Here is a 14,356-nt window from a genome sequence, read left to right on the forward strand (position 1 = left end):
CATATATAACATTCTAGAAATGACAAAATTGTGATGAATGATAGATTAGTGAGTGTGATTATAAAGGGTGGGAACATCCTCTTTGTGATGAAGGAACATAGTCGTTTCTCAGTATCTGAGAGGGATTGGGTCCAGGATGCCCCTCAGATACCAAAATCCACGGATGCTCTGGTCGTTTATGTAAAATGGCATAATATTTGCATATAACCTACATGCATCCTTTCATATGCTTTAAATCATCCCTGGATTACTTATAATACCTAATACAAGGAAATGCTGTGTAAATAGTTTATGCTGGATTATTTTTATTTGCATTTTTATTGTTTTTAATTGAGGTTAGTTGCATCCGTGGATGCAGAACTCAGGAATATGGAGGGCTGTTGTTTTGTTTCATTGCACTGTGGTTACATGAGTCAGCACAGGAGATGAAATCACATAGAATTATACACATACTTTATACCATTGTCAGTTTCCTGGTTTTGATATTGTACTATAGTAACATATAATATGACCTTTGAGGTAAACTAGGTGACGGGTGTGGAGCTTTTCTGCAGTATCTTTATGACTCCCTGTAAAATTGTAATTATTTCAAAATAATTTTTTTTAATTGACAGATCCAGCAACACTGGGCCTAGACTTGCAGAGCAGTAATTGGTTGCTGCTAAGTAAAGGATCCCTCTTTAGATGGTGCATGTGCTCAAAGGCCTACTCTTCCTTCATTCACTCTATTTGGTTCCCCTTTATTATGTTCATTATATTATGTGGCACCATCCAGACATAACTAATCTTTTCTTTCTGTCTCTTAATAAAGTCATGGACATTGAAAAACAAAGTAGTCTTAAAGTGAAAATGTATGTGTATATACTGTTTGTGGCTCCAGGTAACCATGACATTTGATGATGTGGCCTTATATTTTTCGGAGCAAGAGTGGGAGATCCTGGAGAAATGGCAGAAGGAAATGTATAAGCAAGAGATGAAGACCAATTATGAGACCCTTGATTCCCTGGGTAAGATGGGATTCTAAGGAATCACTTTTTGGGTACCAACCTAATACCAAGAGGCTTCCTTCCCTGTGTCAGCTATGGGCTGGTTGAATATGATGCTGTGCCCAGTTTACATTCATAGTATCTCTTTCCCTTCCTATAATGGCGTGGGAATATTTAACTTGTCCCTTTTTATCCAGTGGTATCTGTGCCTTCAGTATTATTAATAAAGGGTGTTCATTTATTTTTTTAACGAATAATTTAGTGCCTGCTTATATTGCCTGAGTAAGATGAATTTCCCATCTTATAAGAACTAGGGCTTTCCTGAAGGGGACATAGTTATTAAGTTAGAGTAAGCTGGGACACAACACAGTGCACAGTGTGGATACAACAGGCAAGAAGGGGGCAGTGGCTTGGGACACTTGGGTAACTCTAGGGAAATACTCAAGGAGTACATTAAAAAGAAATTTGGGGAAATTGTACCTTGCTGCTTATCCGAGTCACTCTAACTCATTCTCATGTCGTGAAAAACATTTCTAATAGTGAAGCTCCATCTCTACAAAAAAAAATGTTTTTTAAATTAGCTGGGCATGGTGGCAGGTGCCTGCCATCCTAGCTAATTGGGAGGCTAAGGCTGGAGGATCATTTGAGCCCAGGAGTTCGAGGATGCAGTGAGCTATGATTGCACTACTGCACACCAGCCTAGGTGACAGTGAAACCCCATCTCTTAAAAAAAATAAAAAAACCCATTTCTACTGGTACCAATGTAATAAATAATCTCAGTCTAGCCTGAGGGAGTCTTTCTCTGTTCAAGGGGGATATAACTTAGTCTAAGTGAGGTGTGAATGACAAGAAGGCGTCAACCATGTGAAATCAGGGGGAAGAGAATTCTAGGCAAAGGGAAAAGCTAGTGCAAAGGCCCAGAAGTCAGAATGAGTTCAAAATGTTGGGACCCACACTGAGTCTATTGTAGCACAAGCACAGAGGACTAGTGGGAAATGATGCCAAGATAAGGAGTTGGATTTTATTCTGCGTATGAGAGGGAATCATTTCTTGGCCTTTTGGCTAAGATCAAGTGTACATACAAGGGGAAGATGATGGGGGGATTTAAGCAGAGGCGAGTAATACACTTTATTTATTTTTTTGAGACAAGAGTCTCACTCTGTTGCCCTGGACAAAGTGCAGTGGTGTCATTCTAGTTCACTATGTTCTCACAGTCCTGGGCTCAAGTGATCCTCCTTCCTCAGCCTCCTGAGTAGCTGGGACTACAGGCCCATGCCATGATGCCCAGCTAATTTTTCTATTTTTAGTAGAGACAAGGTCTTGCTATTGCTCAGGCTGGTCTTGAACTCCTGAGCTAAAGTGATCCTCCCACCTTGGCCTCCCAGAGTGCTAGGGCGAGTAATATAGTTTTTAAATGATTGCTTGGGTTGTCGTGTGGAGAGTGGATCACAGTGGATAGCAATGAAAAGAGAGAGACCAGCCACGAGCCTTGGCAGTACTGGTGAGATTTACTAGATAGGTAGTAATTAAGACAGAGAAGTAGGTGGTCTCCAGGTATGTTTTGGAGGTAGAATCCCAGATTTTGCTGATGGATGGGTGTGGAGTAAAAGGGTGAAAGAAGAATCAAGTCCTCAATTTTCAGTTTGACTGTCTTGATGGTGAGTGGCTTTATTCACTGACAGGAGGAAGGGTTGGGGATGCAGCAGGTTTGGGGCACATTGAGTTTGAGATGCTCATAGACATTTGTTTGGAAATACAAAGTGATGACTGGCAATGGGAAACTGGAATTCCAAGGGAAGATCAGGACTGGATTTGCAGATTTGGGAGACATTACATGGATGGTGTTTTAAACCATGAGGCTAGTTGGGATCATCTAGAGAGAATATGTGGATGGGACAGAGAGAGCCCTGGGACACTCCAGCATTTAGAGGTTAAGAGGAGGAGACTGAGGCCTACTGGCCAGCAGGGTGGAGGAAAGTAGAGCCATGCGCTAATCTAGGATTACATTTTGAGCTGTCACAATTAGCATCTTTGAGCTTGGAAAAATAAGTTGGATTTTCTCAAATTTTAAACACTAAATGGTATAATTTGCCAATAATTTCTTTACAGAGCATCCAGATCCTAACTTCAGAGATTAAGATTTAGCAGGCCTGGGATCAGACCCAGGGACCTACATTTTTCACAAATACTTGAGGCACTGCTGTGCTGGTGATACACAGTTCCCTTTGAGAAGCGTTAATCTGAGAGCTGAGCCTTAGGTAACACCAGCAAAGGCTAGAGGAGGAGGAAGCTTCCTGCTGCGGCGTCTGAAGTCACTCTACAGATTGAAAACCCTTCTTCCCTCTAGTCTTATGCCATTAGACTACATTACTCTCAACCTCTTTTTTTTTTTTTTGGTTAATTTTTTAATTACTACCCGATGTTTGTGATGTTTGTACTTACTTACTGTCTACCTCTTAATCGCTGTAATTTAATAGCCTCCTGTTTCTTTCAGTTCATTGAGCAAACATCTTGGTACCTCAGTAGTTAGTTTCCTTGGATTTGAGGCCTCTAGTTAGAAAGGTGGCCCTTGTGATCAAGGCTTCCTCACTAACTCCCTCTGAGTGTCCCTTTTGTTTTGCCTCAGTTCTTTTTTTTTTTTAATATTTTTTAAAAAATCTTTTTTTTTTTTTCCTAAGCATTCAAGTGAAAGGAATCCAGTTGTTCTTATGATGTCTCATAATAATCACTTTTGGATGCTTTGTGCCTGGATGTCAGCTGTTTTAAAATCCTCATTATCCTTCTCTGCATCCTTTAATTTTGTAAACTATTGCAGAGAGTATTTAAGCTAAACAGTCTTTTCCTTGAGCTGTATTCCGTTGTCATTCATGTAATTTCAAGGACTTCCATTTTATTGACCAAACATTTGTCTCATGTCTCCAGGAATCAAGTCAACTGTGAAAATAATTTTTAGTTAAATGCTCAGTAAACCCAAACTGAGTCTGTGTGGATCATGTTTGCAGGCTGTGCTTTTTCCAAGCCAGATTTGATCACGTGGATGGAACAAGGGAGAATTCTATTAATCGGAGATCAGAAATGCTTAGATGAAAGAAGAATGACAATTAGCCCTTCTGATGAGCAGCTGGGCTTGAAGAACACTGGAACGTCATCATGTTTCGGTGAGTAAGATGGTTCTAAGGTCATGAATCATTAATTTTCCTAGCCTTGTTTCCTGAATCTTTCTTTTTGGACAGTTGGCTAGACCTAGTCAATGAGAAACATTGTTTTGATGGAGAATGTTGGTTTTCTTTACTCAAGTGAGTAGCAAATATGAGAATGTATTACTTTTATAGAAGGAAGTTATATATACATTATTAAAAAAAAAATCTGAAAAGACAGTGAGAATTTCTTGTAAAAGAGCACAGGATCCATTTGTCAAAGCACCAAGGAAAAAACCACGTCCCTGCCACACCATGGTGTCCATTTGAAAATAGAAATATTAAAAACCTTGTGATTGAATCATAATGGAAACCGTAGAAATACCTTAACACTTCTAATATTTAAGGGACTATTTCACCTTTATAGTATGTGAATGCTTTACTGAATCCCTGGGAGTCAAGGAACTCCTCTGAAAAAGAGGGGAATTTGAGCCCAGGGGATGGGTCCAAGCTCCATCAAGAAGATAAAAGAATTCCCAAGGGTTTCATTGCATTGCCACTGTCTATGTACTTATTAATTTAACAATACTGAGTACCTACCAGGCTCCCAGGACTATATTAGTATTATATTACTTAGGCTACAGCAAACAACTTTATAGAGAGTGTGTGTATATAAATAAATAAAACAACCCTTACACTGTAGATGTTGATTGTCTTAATGTCATGGCAATTAAGTCAGTCAACTATAAAGTAAGACTGCTTATAAGTTAAGATAATAAGTTTCATTGGTAGAAAGTGCTATGTATGTATGTAAATAGCTAAACCCCGGGCAGACTGGGTCAGGGAAAGAATTATCAGCTGGGCTAATACATGAGCGGAGGGACAAAGGTGGGAACAAATTCATTACGTTCAGAAAACAGGGAAGATACCAACCTGCCTGAAGCCGACTGTTCTTCCTGGGACATAATGGGAGATAGGAGGGGAAACATAAGTTGGTGTCAGATTATCTGAGGCCAGGAATGCCAAGGTGAAAAGTTTGACTTCATCCTATAGAAAAGGAGGAGCCTGGAAAGTTTTTTGAGTACCAAAGAATTAACAACTTTGGTGGCTATCCCTAAAAATCAGTGTTGTTCCCTTGGTACAAGGTGGTACTCAACCAATAAGTACAACTGCTCTTCTGCCAGGGTTAAATAGTAAAAGCATGTTTATAGGAAGATTAAACTTCCAGTGATGAGAAATAGGATTCCAGGAGATGGGTAAATGTGCTCTTGTCATGATCTAGGCAAAAGCCATTGAGTGCTGACTTAATAACATGATCCAGTTGCAAATATCACTTATGTTGTCCTTTTTTTTTTTTTTTTGAGACAGAGTCTCACTTTGTTGCCCTGAGTAGAGTGCTGTGGCGTCAGCCTAGCTCACAGCAACCTCCAACTCCTGGGCACAAGTGATCCTCCTGCCTCAGCCTCCTGAGTATCTGGGACTACAGGCGCCACCATGCCTGGTTAATTTTTCTATTTTTTGTAGAGATGAGGTCTCATTCTTGCTCAGGCTAATCTCGAACTCCTGAGCTCAAGGGATCCTTCTGCCTTGGTCTCCCAGAGTGCCAGGATTACAGGTGTGAGCCACACAGCGCCCGGCCTATGTTGTCCTTAAGATGAACACCAAGCATAATGAGAGTCCTCTGGGGGTAGTGCCACTCAGATTTCCTCCCAGGTTAAGAGCTAAAAAGAGAGAGCTCCATTATCTCATTCAACAGGACATTGGAGGAAAAGCAGTTCTGAAATACAGTGGCCGAGGTGAATGAAATTATCCTCTCCAGATCTAGTGGGTAATCATGTGATAACTCTGGCCCCTCTATGTTCTGTCATCATGGCTGTTACATTGGGAACAGTAGTGAGTGTGCTTATATAAATATATCTTTCTTATAATGCAGAGTTCTTTGGAAAAGGAAATAATTTCTACAGTGTTTGTGAATTCAGTAAATTGCTATTTGTACATTCCTGAGAAAGATACTTTCTATTAGCATTTCTTCAAGAAATTTTTTCTTGAAATCTATGGTAGAAGGGGGACAAAAATATGACCTAAGCCTTCCTACTTAAATATTGTGCTATTTATTTCACAGATCTAAGGAAGTATTATAATAGTACAATCAGATTCCCAGACTGTAACTCATTTTAATTATCTCCAACTTCTGTTTAACCCTCTAAGGGTCATTTGTAGTTCACAAGATATATCTGCTTGCAATTTTTTTTGCTAAGCTATTTCTTAACACATGGTGAAAGGAATATAAAAGCTAAATATAATTTATCTGTGGGAAGTAGAGTCACAAAGTCATTGAGATTAATGGGATTCCCTTTCCCTTTTTGTTAGTGACATGAAGACAGCCCTTGAATCCCACTGTAGACATCACCACTGATGAGAGTGGTATTTTTTTTGTTCTCCAGGTGACCAAGGAACTCTTGGGACAAAAGAAGAGGAATCCTATTTAAATGGTCTTCAAAAGCATGACTTGTGTGCTACCTTATCAGGGAAGGGTAGAAAGACTTTATTGGATCAAAGAACCACCTTCCAATCTCCAAGTCTCCACAAAACAGAGACTCTACATAAAAAATTCAGTGTCACAGCATCTAATCAGGACAAGAAAGATCCATCGCATAAACCTCCGGATACCCCAGGTCACCTGGAAATTCCAGCAGGGCCAAGATTTTATCCCTGCTGTGTCTGTGGGAAAGCCTTCCAGGGAAAGAGTGACTTGGTAAACCACAAAAGGAGCCACCCCAAGAACCAGCCCTATAAATATCCAAAGTACAAAAGCAAATCCAGAGGGAAATCTGAACTCAGGCGAAGCCAGAGATTGCCGTGTAAGAAGAAGCGGTTCCAGTGCAATGAGTGTGAGAAGAGCTACTATCTGAAGGGCAGCCTAGTCACTCACCAGGTTGTCCACACAGGACAGCGGCCCTACCCGTGCCCTGAATGTGACAAGACCTTCCGGTATAGAGCCAACTTGAAGAAGCACCTGTGTTTGCACAAAGAGGAGAGGCCGTTTCGCTGTGAGGAGTGCGGCAAGGGTTTCATCGAGCAGTGTGAGCTCACTGAGCACCTGCGGCTGCACAGTGGGGAGAAGCCTTTCCGGTGTCCAGTGTGTGACAGGAGCTTCCGCCTGAAGAGAGGGATGAAGGTCCATCTTTCCCAGCACAGCGGGAAGAAGCCCTTCCACTGTCCAGAGTGTGGCAGAAGCTTTTCTCGGGAGGCTACCTTGAAGACCCACCAAAGGACACATAGTGAAGAGAAGCCATTTTCTTGTGATGAATGTGGGAGGAAATTCATCTACAAGATTAAACTCGATGAGCATATCAGAGTGCATACAGGGGAAAAGCCCTTTTCGTGTCCCGAGTGTAATAAAAGTTTCCGCCTAAAGAGAAGCCTAAAAGCCCATCGATTGCAGCACAGTGGGAAGAAGCCCTTCCAGTGCCCAGAGTGTAATAAGAGCTTCTTCTGGAGGAATGCCATGAAGGCCCACCAGCGCCTACATAGTGAGGAGAAGCCGTTCTCCTGCGGGGAGTGTGGCAAGAGGTTTACCCGGCCCTCCAAGCTCGCCTGCCATAGCCGAGTCCACAGCAGGCCAAAGGAGTTCCCCTGTGGCGAGTGCAAAAAGACCTTTGCTCACCAGTCAGGGCTCACCCAGCACCTCAAGATCCACACCACAGAAAAGCCGTTCTGCGCTGAGTGCAGCCGGAGCTTCCGCCGACGCGCCCACCTCACCGAGCACATGAGGCTTCACAGCGGGGAGGAGCCTTTCCAGTGTCCTGAGTGTGACAAGAGCTTCTCTTGGAAGGCCTCCATGAAGTTCCACCAGCGGACACACAGGGACGAGAAGCCCTTCAGGTGTAGCGAGTGTGGCAGGACTTATACTCATCAGTCTCAGCTCACTGAACATCTGAGAGTCCACAGTGGAGAGAAACCCTACCAGTGTCCTGAATGCAATAAAAGTTTCCGTCTCAAAGGGAATTTGAAAAGCCACCTGCTCCAGCACAGTGGCAAAAAGCCATTCTCTTGTGCTATGTGTGGCAAAAGTTTCACCCAGCAGTACAGGCTCACAGAACACATGCGAGTCCACAGTGGTGAGAAGCCCTTCCAGTGTCCAGAGTGTGACAAGAGCTACTGCATAAGGGGGAGTCTGAAGGTCCATTTGTATACGCACAGTGGAGAGAGGCCCTTCCGGTGTACTGAGTGTGGCAAGGGCTTCCTGCAGAAGAGAAGTTTGAAGGCCCATTTGTACCATCACAGTGGGGAGAGGCCTTTTTCTTGTGATGAGTGTGGAAGGAGCTTCACGTATGTGGGGGCACTCAAGACCCACACTGCGCTGCATGCCAAGGAAAAGCCCTCCAGTGTCTAGGTCAAACCACACGGCAGTCACGCAGTGACATCTTTTAGGTGGAGCCAGCAGCTCTGTTAGCTTGAGGCAGGGTAAAGAATTCTCAGAACGCCGGCGACAGACACACTGGCCAGATACGGTCAGAGGCACCTGATGGCTCCTTGACAAAAGTTCCACGTGATCCAGGCAAAGACAGTTGAAGAGGAATTTTCCTTTGATAAGCTTCATAGACAAGGCCTGCCAGGCATGGAAGAAACATTATATACTGATGCGCTGGTCCAGCAGATCTTTCCAGGGCCATCCAAGAGCATAATAATCCCTTCATTAAATTCAGAAACCACAGCCTCAGCGAACAAATGTTAGGGACAGGAATGCTTACCCCATATACCTCAGTCGCCTTTTCTTTACCGGGCCTCCTTATTTAAATTTCTGTTGACAACCTTGAGTTTTCTCTCATAGTGGATTTTCATTTTCTCTCAGATGGTGAGAGGGCATCTGTTTCTTGGCAGAATTTCTCTATACTGTTAAAAATAAATGTTGTCTTCTACCATCTCACTTGTTAAAATGATCACCCACATAAATGTTATTTCCTTCTGGATTAATTTAGAAAACCACCATTGTGAATAACAAACAATGTTATTTATCTGTTTCTGCATTTTCAACAGTGATGTGTCAACTCTCAAAGAAATATTCTTTCCTTAATGTTAGGGTCTCTTGAGGAAAATACTGAAGAAAAAAATATTGCCAGTCTGTGGCATCACTCCATTTTTTTTTCTCTGTGGCTTAATCTATTGTTATAAGGCAGTTTTTCAGGCTATTCTAGCAAATTTGCATCTGCGTTTCAGACTGTCAATCTTTAACAATTACTCCCAAGAAAATTTATACAGCTTTCCTTAGGAAATTTTGAGGCCTTCATAAATTTTATGTCTGTAGCAGGAAATGTGGTTCCAAATTACCTGAATCAGAATCAGTTGGGATCAAGGGCATTAGAAGAATTAGTATCTATACAAAGAGGAAAAAAAGTGCCACCTGTGGTTGGTACAGTTCTGTGGGTGCCTGTTGGTGAGTCAGTGGTGCCGTAGTGCAAAGAAAAAAGCACTTTAGCTGTGCCAGGGCACATGTGAGCCAAACTTCAGCACTCGCTGGCCTCTTCAGCAGTGCACCTCAGGACAACTCTGTGTTTTTGCCTGGGATGCATGTTTAAAATGCAGACTCTTGGGGCCCTCCACAGATGAACTGAGTGAGAATCCTCCCAGGTGATGCTGTGTAAACTAAAGTTTCAAAACCTTGGATCTGGTGAATGAAGAAACTGGAGAAAGAACTGTTTTTGTCAGGCATTCTAGCCATTCTGGGGTGAGATTCAGGTTAGAACTCTTCCTTGTAGCCTTTTTCTCCTCCCTTTTGTAATAAAGCTTCTTGTGATAAAAGTTGCTTACCTTTATGGAGTGTATTAGTCTGCTATGGAACATGTTAGGCTGCCGTAACCAAGTACCACAGGCAGGTGGCTTACTACAGAAATCTATTTGCTCACATTTCTGGAGGCTGGAAGTCCAAGATTGAGGTGGCAGCAGGGTTGGTGTCTGGTGAGGCTGTTCCTGGTTTAAAAACTTTGCCTTGTGGCTGTGTCCTCACATGGCCTTTTCTTTGTGCATGGGGTAGGTGGGGCTATTGTATGAGACTGTACTCTCATGACCTCATTTAACCTTAGTTACCTCCTCAAAGGCTCTATCTCCAAATACAGGCAGTCACGTTGGGGGTCAGGGATTCAACCTATGAATTTGGCAAGGAGAGGAGACATGATTCGGTTCATAACACGAGGTTATGTCTGAGATTTATTGAACACTTATTCTTTACCAGACAATGCCATATATTTCACATTTGTAACCTCACTTTAAGCCTCACATTATAATGTCTGTTATTAACTTGGCCTTTATTCTCTCTGGAACCTGAGTACTGGTCCTGAAACCATTTATACTCCCTTACTTAGGTGACCGGATATGGGGCAAGGAAGACAGTTTAGATAGAAACTTCTGGTTGGCTGCTTTTGCCAGCCAATGGAGTCCCTGACAAGCATGAGCATCTGGAAAGCTCTAGTTAATATAGACCATAAAGTTCCTTTGTCAAGCCTCCCCTCCTTTCTTTTAGCTCCTCCTCATCTTCCACCTCCACTTAACGTTTTGCTCCCTGAACTCCTGCCTTCATTTGACCCTGGAAGCACTCCTTATTGCTGTTTCTGTGCCAGTCTCTCTATTTGCAGAAGACGAGTGATTCCATAGGTCACTCCATACTGTAGTCCTTCACCTAGTTCGCTCAAGTGAACTTGGGTGTTACCAGTAAGTCTAAAACAGCACTTTTTTGTAGATGTGGCTGATTTTCATAAAGGTATCCTCCCATCCCCCATTATATTAAATGGAGAAACTAAAACTTAAGGAGTTCTAGTATCTTGCCCAAGACCAGGGGTAGTAGATGGAACCAGGATCTAAATTCTGTGGGTTTTACTCCAAATCCTGTGCCTTTTGTACTGTGCCATATGACTGTGTCTCTTCTCTTCTGTCTTCTACTCAGCCCTCTGCTTTAGCTTCAACCAGTCAAGGGAATAGCTCTCACCGAGTAATGCAGCATTGGCATTGCTGATTGCTCATTACCTCTCCCAGACACCATTTTCTTTTTATTTCTTTATTTTCACATTGTTTTCTTTTTAGTTTTTCTGACTCTGTTAATCTTCTGTTGGGATTTCCCATAATTTTTTTTCTTATGCTTCACAAATTTATGTGTCATCCTTGTGCAGGGGCCATGCTAATCTTCTCTGTATTGTTCCAATTTTATTAGATGTGCTGCCGAATCAAGCATGTCCCATAATTTGATCACTGGCACTTTGGGTTTTGTTTTTTTGCGTTTTTTAGGACATAAATAGCACTCTGTTCCCTGCCTAAATTCTAAATTAAGAAATTAGCCAAGGAGACAGAAATGTAAGATCAAAACATCACCTTAACTAGTGATAAAGCTAATATTGGAGAACGCAATTATGGAGCACTGGACCTGAGCAAAGTGGATGAGGAGGCAGGACTAGGAGCGCTGTGCTACTGGGGCTTCCCCTAAACGGAAAGAAACACCTAGAATGAGGGAAAAGCGTGCCTCACCACCAAAACCAACAGCCAGCTATGTTTATTTGTCTGGGGACTATTTTGCTGTCCCGAGCCACATCTTGTGCAGCCACTTCTGTTATCACATATGTGCTGATGACTTTCAAATCTGTCAGTCCATCTATTTGACTTCCTGGAATTCCTTATTTCCATAGGCGTCTCCAATACAAAATGCCCAAATAAGATGTGTTGTCCATAGCAACCCTCCCTCCTCCCTTCTTCTGTACACCCTCCTGTATTTCCCACCTCTAAAATTTTAACTGCCATCTACCTACTCTCCAGAGTCATAGATCTGATGATGACCCTAGGTTTTCCCACACCAAATTTAGCTCCTGATTTCTCCCAAATCAGATATAAGACCCCTTCTCTCTATCTCTGTTGTCACTAATTTAAGCCCACTCTTTTTTAAAAAATAGTTTTACAGTTTTTTTTCTTAACAGTGCTCTGCCTCTGGCTTTTTCCTGCAGTGCATTCATCATACTTCTGCCAGATATCCTCCTCTTGCCAGACTGGTTTTTCTAAAATGCAATTCTAATGTTATTTCCTTTTAAGAAGTATTTAGAAGGTTCCCATTTTATTATAAATGTAGACTCTGTAACATGACATGTAAGAGCCTATAAGCTGACCCTGACCTGCCTTTGCAGCTTAATTTGTGAGATATTCACAGTATGAACTTTAGCCGTATCAAACTGCATTTGTTTTTCTCAAGTGTATTATGTTTCCTCATGACTGCTCCCTCTGTCTGGAATGCCTTTCTTCCATTACCCACCTAAGCCCTTCATATTCCGAGACTCAGTCCAGACACCAGGAGCGCTTTAGTCTCTTCTCATGGCACCTTTAAATACCTTTCTCTTCACATGAAACTGTGTGCCTCCCTCATAGACTGAATCCCTGGAGGGCAGCCATTGATCTTGTTTCGGCATTTTCTCCATTATTGTATTTTTGGCTAACACATGCCTGACACAGAAAACAGCCAGGCAGGGTGGCACACACCTATAGTTCCAGCTCCTTGGGAGGCTGAGGTGGGACAGTTACTTGAGCCCAGGAATGTGAGGCCAGCCTGGGCAAAATAGTGAGACCCTATCTCTTTGTTTAAAAAAAAAAAAAGAACCATTCTAGAAATTCTTGAATGGTCAGAAGAAGGGATGAATTTGATTTGGGGTACTGAGAAAAGAAAGGAAGGATGGATCTGAAAGAAAGACAAAGACAGAGCAGGGTTTGGTGACTGGGGTACAGGAAGGAGAAATCAAACATTCTTGAGACTCTGGTTCTGAGTCCTGTTAGATGGGTGAGGAATGTATGTACATTTCAAGGCTCTCACAGATGATCCTGATACACTAATATTGCATCATTGCTCTTCCCCTCCCATTTCTTCTCAAACACTGAGAGGAACTTCTCAAAAACATTTTTTTTGTGTGATGGGGATTGTTGGATGGCAAAGGATTCAAGATAAAAGAGTGTAGATGCCGCAGAGAGGGTAGTCTGAGGAGATGTCATGGAGGTAGTGTGTCTGGAAGGTGTTAGAGCTCTCTGGAAAAGAGTCTCGGTGAGGAGGGCTGCTGATCTATGGAGACAGTAAGGGCAATTAGAAAGCTGTGAGTATAGACAGGGACAAGAATGGAAGGGATGGGATGAGGGAGCTTAAGTCAGATGGGTCTTCATCTTCGCATGTAGGAACTGGAGTCATCTCCCAAGAATGGGAGGAAGAAAAGGATAATGCTGTGTGTACTGAAAGAGATGCTCACCCCACCCCTGATCCTTTTCATATTTCCTGTGCTACTGGTCAAGAAGCCACACAAGAAAGGAGGAAATGTTTCAACACTGATTAAAAGTAAAAACATTCTAACATTGAAGCACACATACCTTCAATCCATAAATGTCATTTCCCCTTGAAAATCAAAGAGAATGAGATGGCCCCTTCTTCTATTCATTCTCTCTCCAGCTGCATTTATTTATTTTTTCACAACTGTTTTTGATTCTTTAAATCTTAGTTCTTCTTTGCAAAACTGGTTCTTTTTTTGCATGTGAAAATGCTGTAATTAAAAAAAAAACAAGTCTTCATCTCTGTAGTAAATTTTAGAAGGGAGAAGAAAGGAATTGTGAAAGAATTTGGGAGGAGAATGTCCTGTTTGGTAAAATTTATGAGGAATCACTAAAATCATTAATAAGGTTTCTAATCAGCCACATGAATTCTGTTGAAGTAAAGACTGTTTCTCACTGTTTGGAAGAAGACATGAATTGAACCAGGGCTGGGGAACCTGCAGCCTCAATGTGGCCCTCCAGATCCCCAAGTGCAGCCCCTCGACTGAATCCAAACTTCACAGAACAAATCATTAATCTATTTCATCTCGAACATGGACCTCTAAGGGTGAGCTGGGAAAAAGCTATAAACAAAATTCAAATATGGGCAATAAAAGAGTAAGTTAATATCGGACAATTAGCTCCACCTAAGTAAGTTAGAAAATACTATTTTTCCATTAGTAAGTTAATAAAAATGAAGACATTACAATATTGCTAGTGAGGCTACAGGGAAATGTATAATCCTGGTTTCAATGCAAAAAGGAAAAAAGTTCATCCTTGGTTTTTTTTAAAAAAAGACAATTTCTAAAGCAGTTTTACGTTCACAGCAAAATTGAGAGGAAGGTACAGAGATTTCTCACATACCATCTCCCCACTATCAGCGTACCCCACCAGAGTGGTACATTTGTTACAACT

At 41.9% G+C, this 14,356-nt stretch overlaps 1 protein-coding gene and 2 non-coding genes across 3 annotated transcripts; 2 read left to right on the top strand and 1 right to left on the bottom strand.

The window, feature by feature from the left end:
* Positions 1-268: 268 nt before the first annotated feature.
* On the top strand, positions 269-9,919 carry ZNF425 (zinc finger protein 425). The gene is made up of 3 exons (XM_045565097.1): positions 269-1,007; positions 3,989-4,144; positions 6,568-9,919. The coding sequence occupies exons 1-3, from the start codon at positions 854-856 to the stop codon at positions 8,517-8,519; spliced, it is 2,262 nt and encodes a 753-aa protein (XP_045421053.1). The 5' UTR covers positions 269-853; the 3' UTR covers positions 8,520-9,919.
* On the top strand, positions 2,029-2,225 carry LOC123647923. Its single transcript, XR_006738439.1, has one exon. It is a non-coding gene; the product is annotated as a U2 spliceosomal RNA (small nuclear RNA).
* A 1,318-nt stretch (positions 9,920-11,237) lies between the features above and the next one.
* Positions 11,238-11,348, bottom strand: LOC123647812. Its single transcript, XR_006738352.1, has one exon. It is a non-coding gene; the product is annotated as a U6 spliceosomal RNA (small nuclear RNA).
* Between the last annotated feature and the right edge of the window lie 3,008 nt (positions 11,349-14,356).

The sequence above is a fragment of the Lemur catta genome, chromosome 11 (genome assembly GCF_020740605.2).
Source record: "Lemur catta isolate mLemCat1 chromosome 11, mLemCat1.pri, whole genome shotgun sequence".
NCBI lineage: Eukaryota > Metazoa > Chordata > Mammalia > Primates > Lemuridae > Lemur > Lemur catta.